Source organism: Battus philenor, unplaced genomic scaffold, assembly GCF_028537555.1.
Source record: "Battus philenor isolate CCGP_79_NKW_IND1 unplaced genomic scaffold, ilBatPhil1.0.hap1 SCAF_21, whole genome shotgun sequence".
NCBI classification, from domain to species: domain Eukaryota; kingdom Metazoa; phylum Arthropoda; class Insecta; order Lepidoptera; family Papilionidae; genus Battus; species Battus philenor.
The window spans coordinates 765,904-780,483 of NW_027181684.1; the positions used below are offsets into that span (position 1 = coordinate 765,904).

Consider the following 14,580-nt stretch of genomic DNA (forward strand, 5'->3'; position numbering starts at 1 on the left):
ATAGAAGAATCGATGATATAGTAAAAAAACATTTACTTTACATTCGTATATTACAACATATATGTTTATAAATTTAACCATTATAGAACCTTTAAAATATTCAGTCAAAATAAAGGTAAGCAACCTCCAGTTGATATACAAACATACATTACTAATGATAACATATATATTTAGTTTATTTATTAATGATATGTTGGTCCGACGGTCAACGACCGAAAGGTTAAGCCAGTACACACAACTTGGATAGGCCTCCCATTAGGTGAACTTACAATATAGTCAAGGTCAAAGAAAAAGTTGAAGACAAGTTATCGTGGTGATCTTTATTGGTGACATAATGATGATGAAGGATAAACAGCATTCTTAGCTTAAATGTCTACGTCTTCTTTCGTTTTACGAACTGCACCATGAGGGGATCACCAGGGATGAAGGTCACACTCTTCGCCTCCAAGCTGATGTCGTCCGGCTTCGGTGATTGAGGCAGTGGGTGAACTTCGTACTTTAGGAATATTGCTGCGAGCGCCAGTCGAAGGTTTATCAGTGCAAAGCGACGACCTGAAACAGAATAGATGTTCATCTTCAAAGTTCAATAGCATTTACGTAAGAGCACTCCGTATTACAAATGCTCATTTCGCTTTGAATTTGGACGCTATATGTCTGTGCTATTGTATTCGGGTCGAAATTAAAAATAATAAATATTGTACACAATCCCTGTATGTTGAATGACTTATGATTTATATATATGAGTATGATGACGTATTTATATATTTGTATATGTATATATATATTATATAAGCGTATGTGCGTAAACTTTCCCTGAGGGTTCCATTCTAGGGCTATATATATATATATATATATATATATATATATATATATATATATATGTATGTATGTATATATATATATATGTATGTATATATATATTTATAGTGTGTTAGTCTAGGGATAGACAGCTGAGACTTTCGATCATAGGTCACGTGGTTCAAATCCCCGGAATACAACCTCACATAACTCCTACTGGATGCATTGATTATATAGGATGTTCAGAAAAGAGCTTCCAGAAGATAGTCAGCTGTATCCTCTGCGCACTAATACCACACTGCGATCGCCAACTCGCCTGCCAAGCGTGGCGATTATGATATATCTTGCAGTGGGCATCTGTGGCCTAAAACGACTAACACTGAAATATTTTTATAAAATACATTGTCACATTATTATTTGTTTCACACTGCTTCAATTGTTAAAACAATCGACAATTCAAAATGCGTGTAAATCTAAATTTGAATTGAATTCAATAAGAATATATACCAATGCAGCTTCTCGGTCCATCTCCAAATGGAAGATAGGTGAAAGGCTTGATGCCATCCCCCTCGTCAAAGAGGAACCTCTCAGGGTCGAACTTGCTTGGCTCGGGGTAGAGCTTCGGGTCGTAGTGGATACCGATAGCGTTTACATAAACGGGGGTTCCCGCTGAAATGGTCAGCTTGTCGTCGATCTGATAGTCCTTGGTCGCAACTCTCTCCAGCCAAACGATGTTCGCATACTTCCTCAGGCCCTCTGTAATCATATTAACAATTAAGATAAGCCTATCTCTACCTTAAAATTTCTGTATGTTACATATAGTATGTATGTTCCACGATCAAAGAGCTTCGATGCGACATCGTATCATAAACGAGAAGATCCGTAGAACAACTAAGGTCAACGAAGTGATTCGAAGAATTGTTCATCATCTGTAGTGGCAGTGATCGAGACACATCGTTGGTGTAGCCAATGGCAATTGGTGCTGAAAGGTTCTGTAGTGGCGACCACGAGCCGGTAGACATGGTGTGGGTAAACCCCCCACTAGGGACACCGATGACATATTCAAGTACGTGGAAAGTCACTGAGTGCAGGCAGCATAAAACAGATAATGAGACCTAGTCACATAAAGATTACATTGATGTCAACTACTGTATTGTAAATATTTAATGAAATCAGGCGTTACCTTGCGGTAGTCCATCCTAAGTAAGAAAAGGACCAATATTTAGCCACTTCCGCACATGCAGTGGTAGTCGTGCAACAAAGTGCACCGCCCGCCGGCCCGCTGATAAATGCGCATGCGGCAAACAATGTGAATTACACAACTACCACCGTTTAATCACTCAACACGTGTTTCACCGCTCCACAGGGCATCTTCATGAGTTATGTTACACCGATTAGTGCCAAACACAGAGTGCTATGAAATGTGATAGAGAAATTTTCTTACCAGTTAGGATGCTGTTCAGATACTTCAGATTGGACAGCTCGCCTACGTCGATAACTCCGTCAGTCACACAATTTGCATCCACCAACTCGTTATATAACTTTTTCTGTTGACATAAATAATACACCACTTAAAACATTAGCATAAAATCATGCCAAACCAGTTGAATGTCTAAGCCTGGGTCATAAATCAGGAAAATCCGTAGAAGAATAAATAAGATAAATTGGCTTGCTTGGTTCTGTAGTAGTTACCATTCACGAGGCAAGGGGAATTCCCCGAGTACCTTCATATGTCTAATCTCAAAAGATCCCCTCGTGCATCTGCAACCCAGGCGTGGACTAGACATTGGGTCACGTAATCACGGGCTGTCCTATATTTAGCGCGGAAAGAATAGATTTGCAGTTTCCGTTGCAAGATAGGAGGAATGCTACAAAACCTCGCTCGTTAGTCCAGAAGAAGGACGCGGGATCTTTCTGGAATATTCTAGAAAGATAATGGGTACAGTAGTAGTACATAAAGAGAAATAAGAAGTTTGTCAATAGAAAAGAGATAAACATTGTGAAACTAACTGATGATTCTGAAATGCAATTGTAATATTTATATTTACTTAGTAAGACACTAGGATCAAAAATATTAATTTAGTACAATATTCTAGGGAGGGAGGCAGAGAAAGAAAACCGATATGTGATAGGTAACAAGGTATGAAAAGGAGTGAAATAGAATGAGAAGCAGAAGGAATGAATAGGAAAATGAACACAAAAGCGGAGCGTGGAAACCACAAATTTTTCTTTGAAAAATTGTTTGTTAACTTAGAAATTAGTACCTTCTTACACATGGCAATTGAGTTCGATAGGCCCACAAAAATAGAGTTCATATAAAAAAAGAGATTCAGAAAGTTTCCCACCAAAAAAATCAGTTGTAATCTATTAGACATATAAATAATACTAATAATAATACCAATACTGATCGAAGTCAGTTAGATGTTTTTATTTATTATTGTATTATATTTATAAAATGTATTAAACCTTACATATTATAAGTATATATGTTATATTCGTATGTATGTATGTTTAAGTATGTATGTCCATATTATGGTTTCCATACTTTTACATTTTTTACATTTTACATACTATGGTTCTCTGTAGTACTTTTTTTGTGTATTATTGTAAAACTTATTAAATGTATCTTAACGTGTAGAATAAAGAATACTAAATAAATAAAAAATTAAAATAATAATGTTATTATATATAAAAACAATGACATTTAACGCGGATACATCCTGAAAAAATACCTGAATATTTGGATGAAAAGCCAATTCGTAGACGCAGTAGGATAGTACAGTAGCTGTGGTATCGAAGCCTCCCTGAAGAAATGCAACGGCTTGCGCTATGAGTGTATCTTCGGATATTTCTGTAGATAAACATATATATTCATATCACAGTTCAGTCATTCAGTGTATAAAAAGTTAATGTTATTTGTGACCTTGTATTGCCAATAGCATTTTTAAACGCGTAACTCAAAAACTATTGTAACAATTAGTCAACTTTTTATATTAGTTAAATCATTATAGACTAAAAATATTTTTTTTCCAAAAATCTATGCAAATTAATAAAATTATAGTGTGTATTTGTAATATTAAAAGAACCCGATTTCAAATACACATGAATATATATACGCTATATATGGGAAAATTATTTTTTTAAAATTTTGGTGTTTCTGTTTGTTCCGGCTAATGTCTGAAATGGATGGACTGATTTTAATACGACATACTGGCAGATAGCTGATATAATATGGGGTAACATAAGCTATTTTTATTAAAACAAAAACAGCTGCAATAGCTGAAATGATGATGAAACGAAATATGATCGCTGGGACCTTAAGATTTTGTAGTACAGATAACATATCAACAAGCACAGTAGTAGAATGTCCATCGACATAGTGGATAGTCTAGTTCAGAGTTCCCTAAACTTTTTTGTGTCGTGACCCTACTTACCTGATATTGATTTCCTATAAATTTATTTGTTTGTCCAACATTCGTATTTATAGAGTGACGAATTGAACAAGTCAGTGCAAGGTATCGAAGCTCTGAGACTGCGACTCTCAGGTTTTTACAAGTTCAAAATGTATTGCGACCACAAAGCGAATACCAACATCTTGCAACTTACACAATTTTATAAACATATATATTATTTTTTTACTTCATAGGTACTTTTATAAATAATGTAAATGTTTTGATATTATAAGATAGTATGATGTAAGTAAATAGGTACTATTAGTGTATGTGTTGAGATCCACTATCATGGACCTCCATTTTCATTTTATGGACCCCCAAATTTTTTTTCACTGACGTAGACCCCTTGCAGGTTGTCATAGACCCCTAGGGGTCGATATAGACCACTTTGGGAATCACTGGTCTAGAGATATGGGTGTTGCTTATATCCAACAGGTCTTACAGTTAAAATGATGATGAAATAGAAACTATGATACAACTTTATTTCGATAAGAGAAGAGAGGTTGAAGGTGTGTCAGGAGTTAAGGTTCTGTTGGTGTACTAACCTTCGTTGTCTCTCTCGCAGTCCTGTTTGAGTTTCCGCAGCGCGTCGAGCAGGTCTTTGTTCTCTGTTATTTCAGCGTCGTACCCTCCGCGCTGTTCCACAATCGTGTGGTAAACTTTCCGGAAGTAGTCGGTGGCGGATCTTGGAAACATTTGGAAGCTGGAAACATATATAGTATTGTATGTATGTACAACAAAAACTGCCCTCTCCTTTATGTCTCTAATCTCCATCCAAAGGTTGTTTGGTAGAGATCGCCTTGAGCGATACCGCCTCTTGTACCTAAATATTTTCGTTTTGGTGTACAATAAAGTGTAAATAAGAAGATTAATAAAGCAACTTATTTAATTTAACATATATTCTCTACCTGAAATTCTACGAAAAATATATGATATACACAAAACTTTACACAATAATAATATTCTAGATGTTTAATACATTTAAAAATGTATCTTTCTCTACCAGAAATTCTTGGAAAAGTTGAGATTTTTGGTATCTAATTTTTTTTTTCGTTAAGATATTATTATCGTGCAAATACATTTTCACCTGGAGACATTCTCGTCCTGACCGCATTATCAATTCAACCGTAGGACACCCTATTCACTGCAGGACATAGACCTCCCCTACAGACCTCCAATAGGACCCGCGGGAAGGAAGCGGCCTCGTAAGAATTCTCAACTACCTCAACAACCCTTCTTTGCATGGTGATGGAAATTTCCATCATAACATTTAGTCAACAAAAAAAGATACTCAAAACCCTTGTAACGTAAATTTGTTGTTGCTCGCAACTTTTTAAGGGACTATTGCGTACAACAAAACGCGGTTGTCGAAAAATAGCAAAGGTCACTGTGAATTACCAGACCTAGAACTAGTTATTCTGCTGTTTGTTGAGACTGGAAGAAAGGAGCGAGATTTTAAATTGTTTTATGGAAATAAACGGAGATATAAAACACAATAAAAAATGAAAATGAGTGGAAAAAAGGTTTGTTTTCATGTTTTTGTTATTTTATGTACAATTTATATCAAAACACTATAAATGAATGTCTCAAAACGTTGTGATAGAAATTTACATCACTATGCAGTAACTTCACTTGTAATGTATGGGAAATTTTTTTTGTAAATGTCTATTTTATGTTGTTTTTTGGGGAAACTTGAATGAAAGAGATATTGCAGATTATCTTTGTAAGTTATAAGGCGGTTGGCTCTCAGAAGATGGCCTTAATGACCAAGATTCCGATGATGAAAACCACGATGCTGATGAAATTATAAGTGTTGCAGGAGGAGAATGATGATGACGATGTGAATGAAACTGCTGACGTTGAACCTCTTCTTGTAAAACCAGACGATCAAGAACCCTCTCACACATTAAATTTATCTAATTTGCAGTCTTTATCCAGTTTTCCATTTGACAAAAGAAACTTGATTTGGAAAAAAAGGAATCTGGTGTGTGACACAGATAAAATTACTTTCTCGGGGAGTTCTGCTGCTTCAGGTGGTCTATCACACCTAGAAACTCCATATCAATGTTTTAACCATTTTATCACTGAAGATTTTATCAAAACATTACTAAAGGAGACAAATTTATATAAAAAACAGAGTAATCCCAGTTCATCTATATCATTTACAGAATATGATTTTTATAAGTTCTTTGGTATATTATTATACATGCCAGTAATAAAATTTCCTAGCACAAGATCATACTGGTATACATACTGATATTACTTGTCCGTTTATTGTCCAAGAATACAATAAACATATGGGAGGAGTAGATCTCATGGATAGCTTTTTGGGCAGAAATCATATAAAAATGGGGTCTAAAAAGTGGTATTTGCGTATTTTTTTCATCTATTTGATCTTGCTATTATAAACTCTTGGATTGTTTATAAAAAAAAATGCTCAAGAAAGTGATGAACCTAAAAAGAGTCTGCTTACAATGGGCCAATTCAGATATGAATTGTCCTTTGTGCTATGCAACAAAGGAACCACCAAAGCAGCTAAAAGAGGGCGTCCTGGTACCAGTGTACTAGAAGAAGAATTACAATCAAAAAAAGAAAAGGTTCTCCAGCTCCACCACCTCCAAAAGACATAAGAAAAGATGGTGCTGAACATTGACCAAAAGTAGGTGGGTCACCCCGGTGCAAATTTCCCAAATGTAAAGGCTATTCTACAATTTCGTGTAATAAATGTGGCGTCAATTGGTGCTTAAATAAAATAATTATTGTTTTTTGAATTATCACTAAAAAAAGAAGACTAAGCAAACAACTTTTTTTATTTATTTAGTACCGGGCTAAATATGTGAAACTGCATGATGATGTAAATTTCCATCATATTGTTTTTTACATAATACATATTTTTATTCACACTAGGATTTTTTTTAATATTTTTCCTTTAATCTAGAGCATTAATTACATCACCCTGATTTATTTTAAAAAAATAGTAAAAATCATGCAAAGAAGGGTTAAGTTGGGTGGTCAAAAACATTTTTGTTTTTTTTTTCTATGGCAAAAAAACAGTTTTTCTTTTTAACATGGTAACCTTTTTTAAATTATTATTAATATTATATATATATTATAATAGTGTAAGTATTAACCCATCAGATTTTTTAATAAAATTCCACAAAACATTATTGGACTAAGTACTATATATTTACAAAATTCAATGCGCCTATTAAAAGTGAATTAACAGAAAAGGTTTATTATCGCTTGGCAGTGATGTCGCTTGATTATTTTGATTTCATTTAAGCTATATCTAAAATAGTGTATATGTATACTTCTGTGTAGTTAAACTTTATTAAAATATGTATTGTTGTAGAGTTTATTCCTGATTCTTCTCCACAACTATAACACCTTGCGAAGCAGAATAAAGTCAAAAGTAAAATATATTAAAAATATAAATAGATAATGTGAAAAGTGTTGAATAAACGTATTTCATATGTATTTATTTTGACTTATCTGTAAAGCTATGGTAAAACTTTAACTATCCAATGCTATGTTAATGGAATAGCTATCTATGCTATGTTTTTCGTTTTTCTTCTATGTTCGTTCTACGTTCTTCTAGATATGAGCGCTACAAGAATACCTTTCATCGGCCCAATAATCAATTCTTGATACAGATCTCCAGACTTTGCACTACAAGATTCTAAATCATAAGCCTTTATAGCTATTGTAATAGCTACCATGTTACAAGTTGCTATAAATGCTATTTTAATGGTTGGATCCATGCTTATATTTACTTTTTAACAAACAGAATAAATAAATTTTTTCATCATAAATGTAAGCATAAATACATCTATTGTTTTTTTTTAATTCTTGCAATATATATTTAAAGACATTTTAAATAAAAAAATTTAAAAAAAGTATTCAGTAGGAACAACTTACCCACACAAGTCAACAATTTCAGGCCAAAAGAAAATGCTCAACATGCTCAGGCCTCTAAACACAGTGAACGCCATGAACTGCTTGGTGATGGTACGGAGGGGACTCTCACCGGTGAGGGTTGCATCACCAGCTACACCAAACGCAGCCGTGCCAATCACATCTGTCGTGTAGTCAGTGAACACCATCTGAAACCCACCAACACATTTTATTTACAGAATAGACATTGTTTCAGATACTGAATTTCGGTCTAATATACTATCTATAAATTTTGACAGCTGTAACATAAAGCGAGCGATGGATAAAGCTATTTGCTAAATCAGAACTTGGCAAATATATCATGCAAAATAGCAAAATAAATTAAACACAATATTCAATTTATAACAAAGAACTTTAGCGTTAAATACGCAACGATTCTTGACTATCCTAATATCGAGGGGCAACGCGTTCCACAGAAGAAAAGATTGTATTGCAAAGAAGGAAAAAGAAAGAAGAGTATAGTCGGTACTGTATAGGGAGAAATAAGCAGACGATTGCTCAAAGAGCGAAGTATTTTTTCGTGTGGACTAGCTGCGACCTGGACTTGAGTTAAATAGACAGAAGAAGTGAGAGAAGAGAGAAAAATGTAGTACACGCAAAGAACGATAGAAAGATATAGTCAAATTTGCGGATATTGTAAATTAATCGAATTGAGTTGTTCAGAAGACAGTCTAGTTTGTTGAGAAGGTCTGTATTCAGATCAAAATAGTACACAGCACTATAGTCAATTATAGGCAGAATGTGTGATTGTACAAGCATTGCCTTACTTCTGGAAGGAAGAAGAATTTCTTATTATCCTTCCATCTAATACCATCGTAAGTGACCAGATTTTGTATCTAAAATCAAAAGAATTGATAATTTTAAAATGACTCAAACTTACCCTTAGTTCGATTTGCTTGTGCTTTTCCATTTCCATATCAAGCCTTATCATAAGTTCGTCAGTCTTCGTCCTCATATGTCCGAAAAGGCTTCTCAGCTTGGCAACCGTGAACACAGATGTCAGGCGACGTCTTAAAGATGACCACGGAGGATCCTGATGTCCGAGTAACATTAATAACAGGATCAACAATGTATATATGGATATTGCTTTTTCAAAACCGCCAAATGATCTACTAACTTGACTTCTTATGCATATATGAAATACTGTGATCAAAAAGTTAGATGAATATGTTTATAAAATGTAAATACTGTTTTTAATCTCCCAAATCAATTTCATCCTTTTCAAAGTAATCCCAGTCTGATAAATCGCACTTTTGCCAACGTTTTTTCTAGTCCTCAAAACAGTCGGAATAGTCATATTCTAGCATAGCCTTAAAAACCTTCTTCGATTCGGTTTTTACCTCCTCAATCGTGTCAAAATGTCGTCCCAGCATTGGTCTTTTTAGTTTACTGAATAGAAAGAAGTCGCACGAAGCCAAATAGTTACGGAACGATATCAGTCGAGTACTTGGCAAAAGATAAAGAATGCCAAAATTAAGACTTTAGTAGCACAGCCAAATATCATTGGTGAATATAAAACTCAACGAATCCGCTGGCTTGGTCACTTGGAGCGAATGGGATCGGATCGGAGCGTGAAGGTAGCGTACCTGGAAAAACCGAGGAATCGAAGACCAGTGGGTAGACCCAGGCATCGCTGGATCGATCGCGTTGAGGCAGACTTACGCGAATTGAATGTCAACCAATAGCAGACGATGGCGCAAGATAGAGGAAAGTGGAAGTCTCTCGTTTCGGAGGCCAAGACCCACTTTGGGTCACTGAGCCAGCGGAGTAAGTAAGTAAGTACTTAGCAAAAAAGTCGTAAAGAACCAATGCATTATGACATCGATCAATCGAGGCTTGACGAGTTTGAGAGACACAACATCCTTTAAATAATCAAGCTTTGGCAGACAGACGCTTGGCAAATATTATAGACAGTACTACCAACCGTAACCAAAAAATTGCCAGCCTTCCTAGTGCCCGGGAGTTGTAAAATACATTTTAACCTTAATTTTTAAACATAGTATAACAGTAAGAAAGCACATGTCGTTATATACATCTTTATAAATGAAAATAAAGGGAATAACTCAAACAAATTGAACTTTTTTATATATTTTTTTTTATTAAAAACGCGAGAAAAATATTAAAAACATCATATTTCTTATCAAATATAAACGACGGCGTAAATTAAAACTGACTATCTTTCAAACAATTGACTTTTGTTCGGATTAATTATTGCTGTACTCGTATAATAATAAATAGATACTCATTAAAAACAAGTCTATATAAAGAACAGGTTAATATTAAGTTTCTAGACATTATTTAATTAATAACCTTCATGTACTGGAGTAATAAGAAGAGAATACAAGACTGAATAGAGTAGTAGATTTTCACATAATTATTATTCTAATTTGTAAGGGGAAATGTTTGAGTAACAGTTTCTAAAATGGTCAAGCGGGAAGAAAGGATCACACGGTAACTGACCAACCGTCAGTTCGGCTGGGCCCGCGTACCGCAAACGTCACATATAGAAACACCTTCATTGTAATAAATGCATCAAAATGTACTCTTTTTTACTTACATTAATGGTGAAGAGATTGAGTCCACCCATCGGATCATTGACACCCGAACTGCTGAGTCTGTTCTTGAAAACCGCCGCATCTTTAACCAGAACTCTTCTCACGATCTCCGGGTTATGGATGACCAGGGCTGGACGGAAGAATATCCAGAATCCAACGTACGGGGCATTGTACTTCTCGTACATATTCTTGAACCATAGCGACTGAAAGCAAAAGTTTTTTTTTTTTATTTATTTAGATACACCAGTAGTTAATTCAAAGTAACCCTATTAAATAATGGTTCTGTTATGTGTTCCTTTATAGGTGACACGACATTAAAAATTTAAAAACATTGCAGAAAATTCAGACCACATCGAAACAAAAAAAAATGAAAAGAAGTGATCGCACGTAAGAGAAAATATCTGGGTTTATTTAGACACCAATAACAAATAGATTCTGAATTAGAAACCTTCATTTATTCATATAAAATCCACATAAGTTCATTTACATTTACCGCTTATACGTGAGAAGAATTGAAGAAGAATACAATTCGATAGACCATAGAATCAGATTGCACTCTTCTATATGACATCCTAACTACTAACTAACGACCCTTTGAAGCAGACAAAGGAAGGTGACCAAAAAGTCTTTAAGGATCAGGTCTGCTCTCAGCTACGAAGAAAACTTCTCTAATAAAGTTACAAACCCCACTTTATCTGAGAAAAGTCCACAACAAACTAAGCGTGTTTTTGTGGTCACATTTCTTCTTCTTTTCAGCCGAAAGACGCCCACTACAAAACGAAGACCTCTACCAAAGATGAGCAGTCTTATGCTACCCACATCCAGAAACTTCTCGCGATCATATCTACCACCTAATGGAGGGCCTATCCACGTCGCGTCTACCGGCTCTTGTTCCCCACTCGAGAATTTTTTGGCCCTAACCAAATTTGCACGAGCGATGTACCCCAGCCGCTGCCACTTAGCACAAGCTAGCAACTCATCGAACTACGTCGATCGTCAATGATATAAAATTCTTTACACTAATATAATAAATAATTCCTTTAAATTAAAGTTAAATAAATGATCCAAAATATAGAATAATGTAAACAAAAGTCGTATTACTTACAGGGTTGTATCTCATGAGGAATGTCATACTCCCGATCAGAGGATAGAATGGTAGACTTTGCACTCCTCGCTTCGACCAGTACGTGCGGAGGGTGAGCCATTTCAGCAGCACCCAGGCTGCCAAGCAGCCCACGCATGCTCCCAGCAATGCCAGCAGCATCTAAAACAATCCCACATGAGGTTCCTGAAGACTTCATTATCATTTCAATTGTTAGATACCTATTACAGGACATTACCCTCCCCCAAAATATCCCCTGCAACAATAACCCCAGGAACTAAAAGGGGCGTCAGGTTTGAGAGGATTAAAGGTGAGGAGCTTCATCGTCCACTCAAAATGAAACTACGGAGAGAAGCAATGCGATGTGGTCTTGAGTCTTGGTGAGAATCTTGGAGGTGAGAATCAACCACCCCTCAGAATGTACCTTGGCACAGTACTGTGAGATAGCTGCAAGAGATACGAAGAATGACCACGAAAGGGATTTTTAGGAGTAGTAATCTAATGTAACCTTGTCCTTCTCCCAGAGATTAGGGAATCTTCTATTTGTCCAGATAGACACCGGTGAAAAGCGTCCTGATTAAGGATGTCCACTGACATGGTGAACTAATATCTTTATTAATATCTTCAAAAGACGTTGTCCGGTAGTAAAAATCCTACGTTTAAAATGGTGATGACCATTAAGTGATATTAAACAAAAAATACCAAATCTTAACACTGGTGCACATATATAGGTGATTACCTATAAGATGATGTAATGATACAATCAGTCTATTGATAAGGATTATGTTCTTTCATAGGATGATCTAACAGATGAACAGATGATCTTCACGATCATTGGAAGGGTGTATATATGCCGCTTCTGGCAGGGTCCCATTGTAAATCTATGAAAGAAGTATATATCGAGTAACAGACGTTCATCTATGATGATGTGTATTAACAGAATCTTATCTATGATGCCCATCTTAAGCATCTTAAAATGAAAACTAAGCACATCTAAGTAATAAGTTACTTACCTTATTACATTAACTAAATTGAATGAATGCGCGGTCGAAGCCGCAGAGGAAGGGTCTGCGGTAAATAACATCTCGTATTTGGTTTTATCCCAAAACTAAGTAATTTTGTCATTAACGATATAATCATTAAAACGTACTAATGATAATAACTAATGATATCGCGTAACGAGTTTTAATGATTATAATAATTTTATGGTTAATAGGTTAATAATTTTATATGTTTATTTATTAATAAATATTTTATACACAAGCAAATGTTTTTAAAAGAATCTAATTATAATTAATTTTGACTGCGCCGTCGAATTAATGATGTCTATCATTATTTTCATCATCATATCAGCCGCGAACATCATCAGAACTGAACTTAAATGTCGATCCAACTTGTGAGAAACTTACGCCTTACTAATCATCCTTTGATCACCAAATCCTCTGTTGGTGTGATGATGTCGTCGAAGGTGGAGTTGACAGACTCAGCAGGTACCTTTCCACTTATACCTTGAAGAGACAAGGATCGTCGCACAAGAGAACCTTTCTGCCCCAACGGCTACAGCCTACTGCCATTTCAGAAGAAAAACTCTTCGAGGTACATTGATGATCTTGATCACGTTTATTATATTCTGACTTAAAGCAATCCATTCCCAAGCTGCATCATCACTTCAAAAATTATTTATACTATACCAAAAAAAATTCCAAGTGTTTATTTAAAGAATTTCTTAGATTTATTATAATTTAATATCCTTTATTGTACACGCTAGGACATTTAAATATTTTCATAATAATAAACAAAAAAATACAATGGGCGGTCTTATCACACGAGGCAATCTCTTACAGACAACCATAGTATGGAAACGGTAGAAGTATAAATAACAGGTAGTTTACGTGTAAAACATACATGTACATAAACGTACATAGGTATATAACATATATACTTAATAAATAAGGTATAATACATATTAAAAATGAGATATAATAATAAATAAAAACATCAAACTGACTTCAATCGCACTTGCGTCAGAAAGAATAAAGAGATAGAGAAAGAAAATAAAAGAATTAACGGATAAATAATCATAGGTCTGTTATCTGAATTTACAGTCTGTTGCACGTGCCATTTGCCACAAAAACTGTCACTTCAGTAAGCATTTTTAGAAGCAATGTCAATGACCATATTATACATATTATAGTATATGACACCATATCTTTATATTATTGCTATCTTTAAATATGCAACTTAAACCCTTATGAAGCAATAATCAAATACATCAGACTCTAGTTCAAATTATTTAAAGAAGTTCATACCACTATCTTTTTAGAGGCTTGCCGTGATAGCTTTTGCATTGTCTATCGATTCTTCTTTCTTTTTTCTTTTCTTTTCGAGATCAATTGACTAAGGTCTTTTACACATGATTAAGCGTTATTAAATGACCTCTGGAGCTTGAAGGTTTTGGAGTGGAAGCCACGGAGTAACGCAGCAACTTGTCGTCCACCCACAAAGCAGACGAGCTTGTTAAGGTCATTAAAAGGCACTAGATGCAGACTGCTTCCTATTAGAATTCTATATGGGTGGCCTATGTTCAGCTGTGGGCGTCCTGTGGGCGAATGATAATAATGTTTTGAGTTTTAAAACGTATTCCGTGTTGTAACTACTCTAAAAATATATATCGTTAACAAATATTGTGTCTATGTTTATTGATTCAGCGGGTTTGAGT

At 35.0% G+C, this 14,580-nt stretch overlaps 1 protein-coding gene across 1 annotated transcript; it reads right to left on the bottom strand.

The window, feature by feature from the left end:
* Positions 1–363: 363 nt before the first annotated feature.
* On the bottom strand, positions 364–10,956 carry LOC137923449 (cytochrome P450 6k1-like). Its single transcript, XM_068766708.1, has 9 exons — positions 10,762–10,956; positions 9,085–9,237; positions 8,169–8,353; positions 4,796–4,953; positions 3,531–3,649; positions 2,676–2,712; positions 2,243–2,368; positions 1,306–1,554; positions 364–552 (listed from the first exon to the last, which is right to left on the bottom strand). The coding sequence occupies exons 1-9, from the start codon at positions 10,942–10,944 to the stop codon at positions 374–376; spliced, it is 1,389 nt and encodes a 462-aa protein (XP_068622809.1). The 5' UTR covers positions 10,945–10,956; the 3' UTR covers positions 364–373.
* Positions 10,957–14,580: the final 3,624 nt, after the last annotated feature.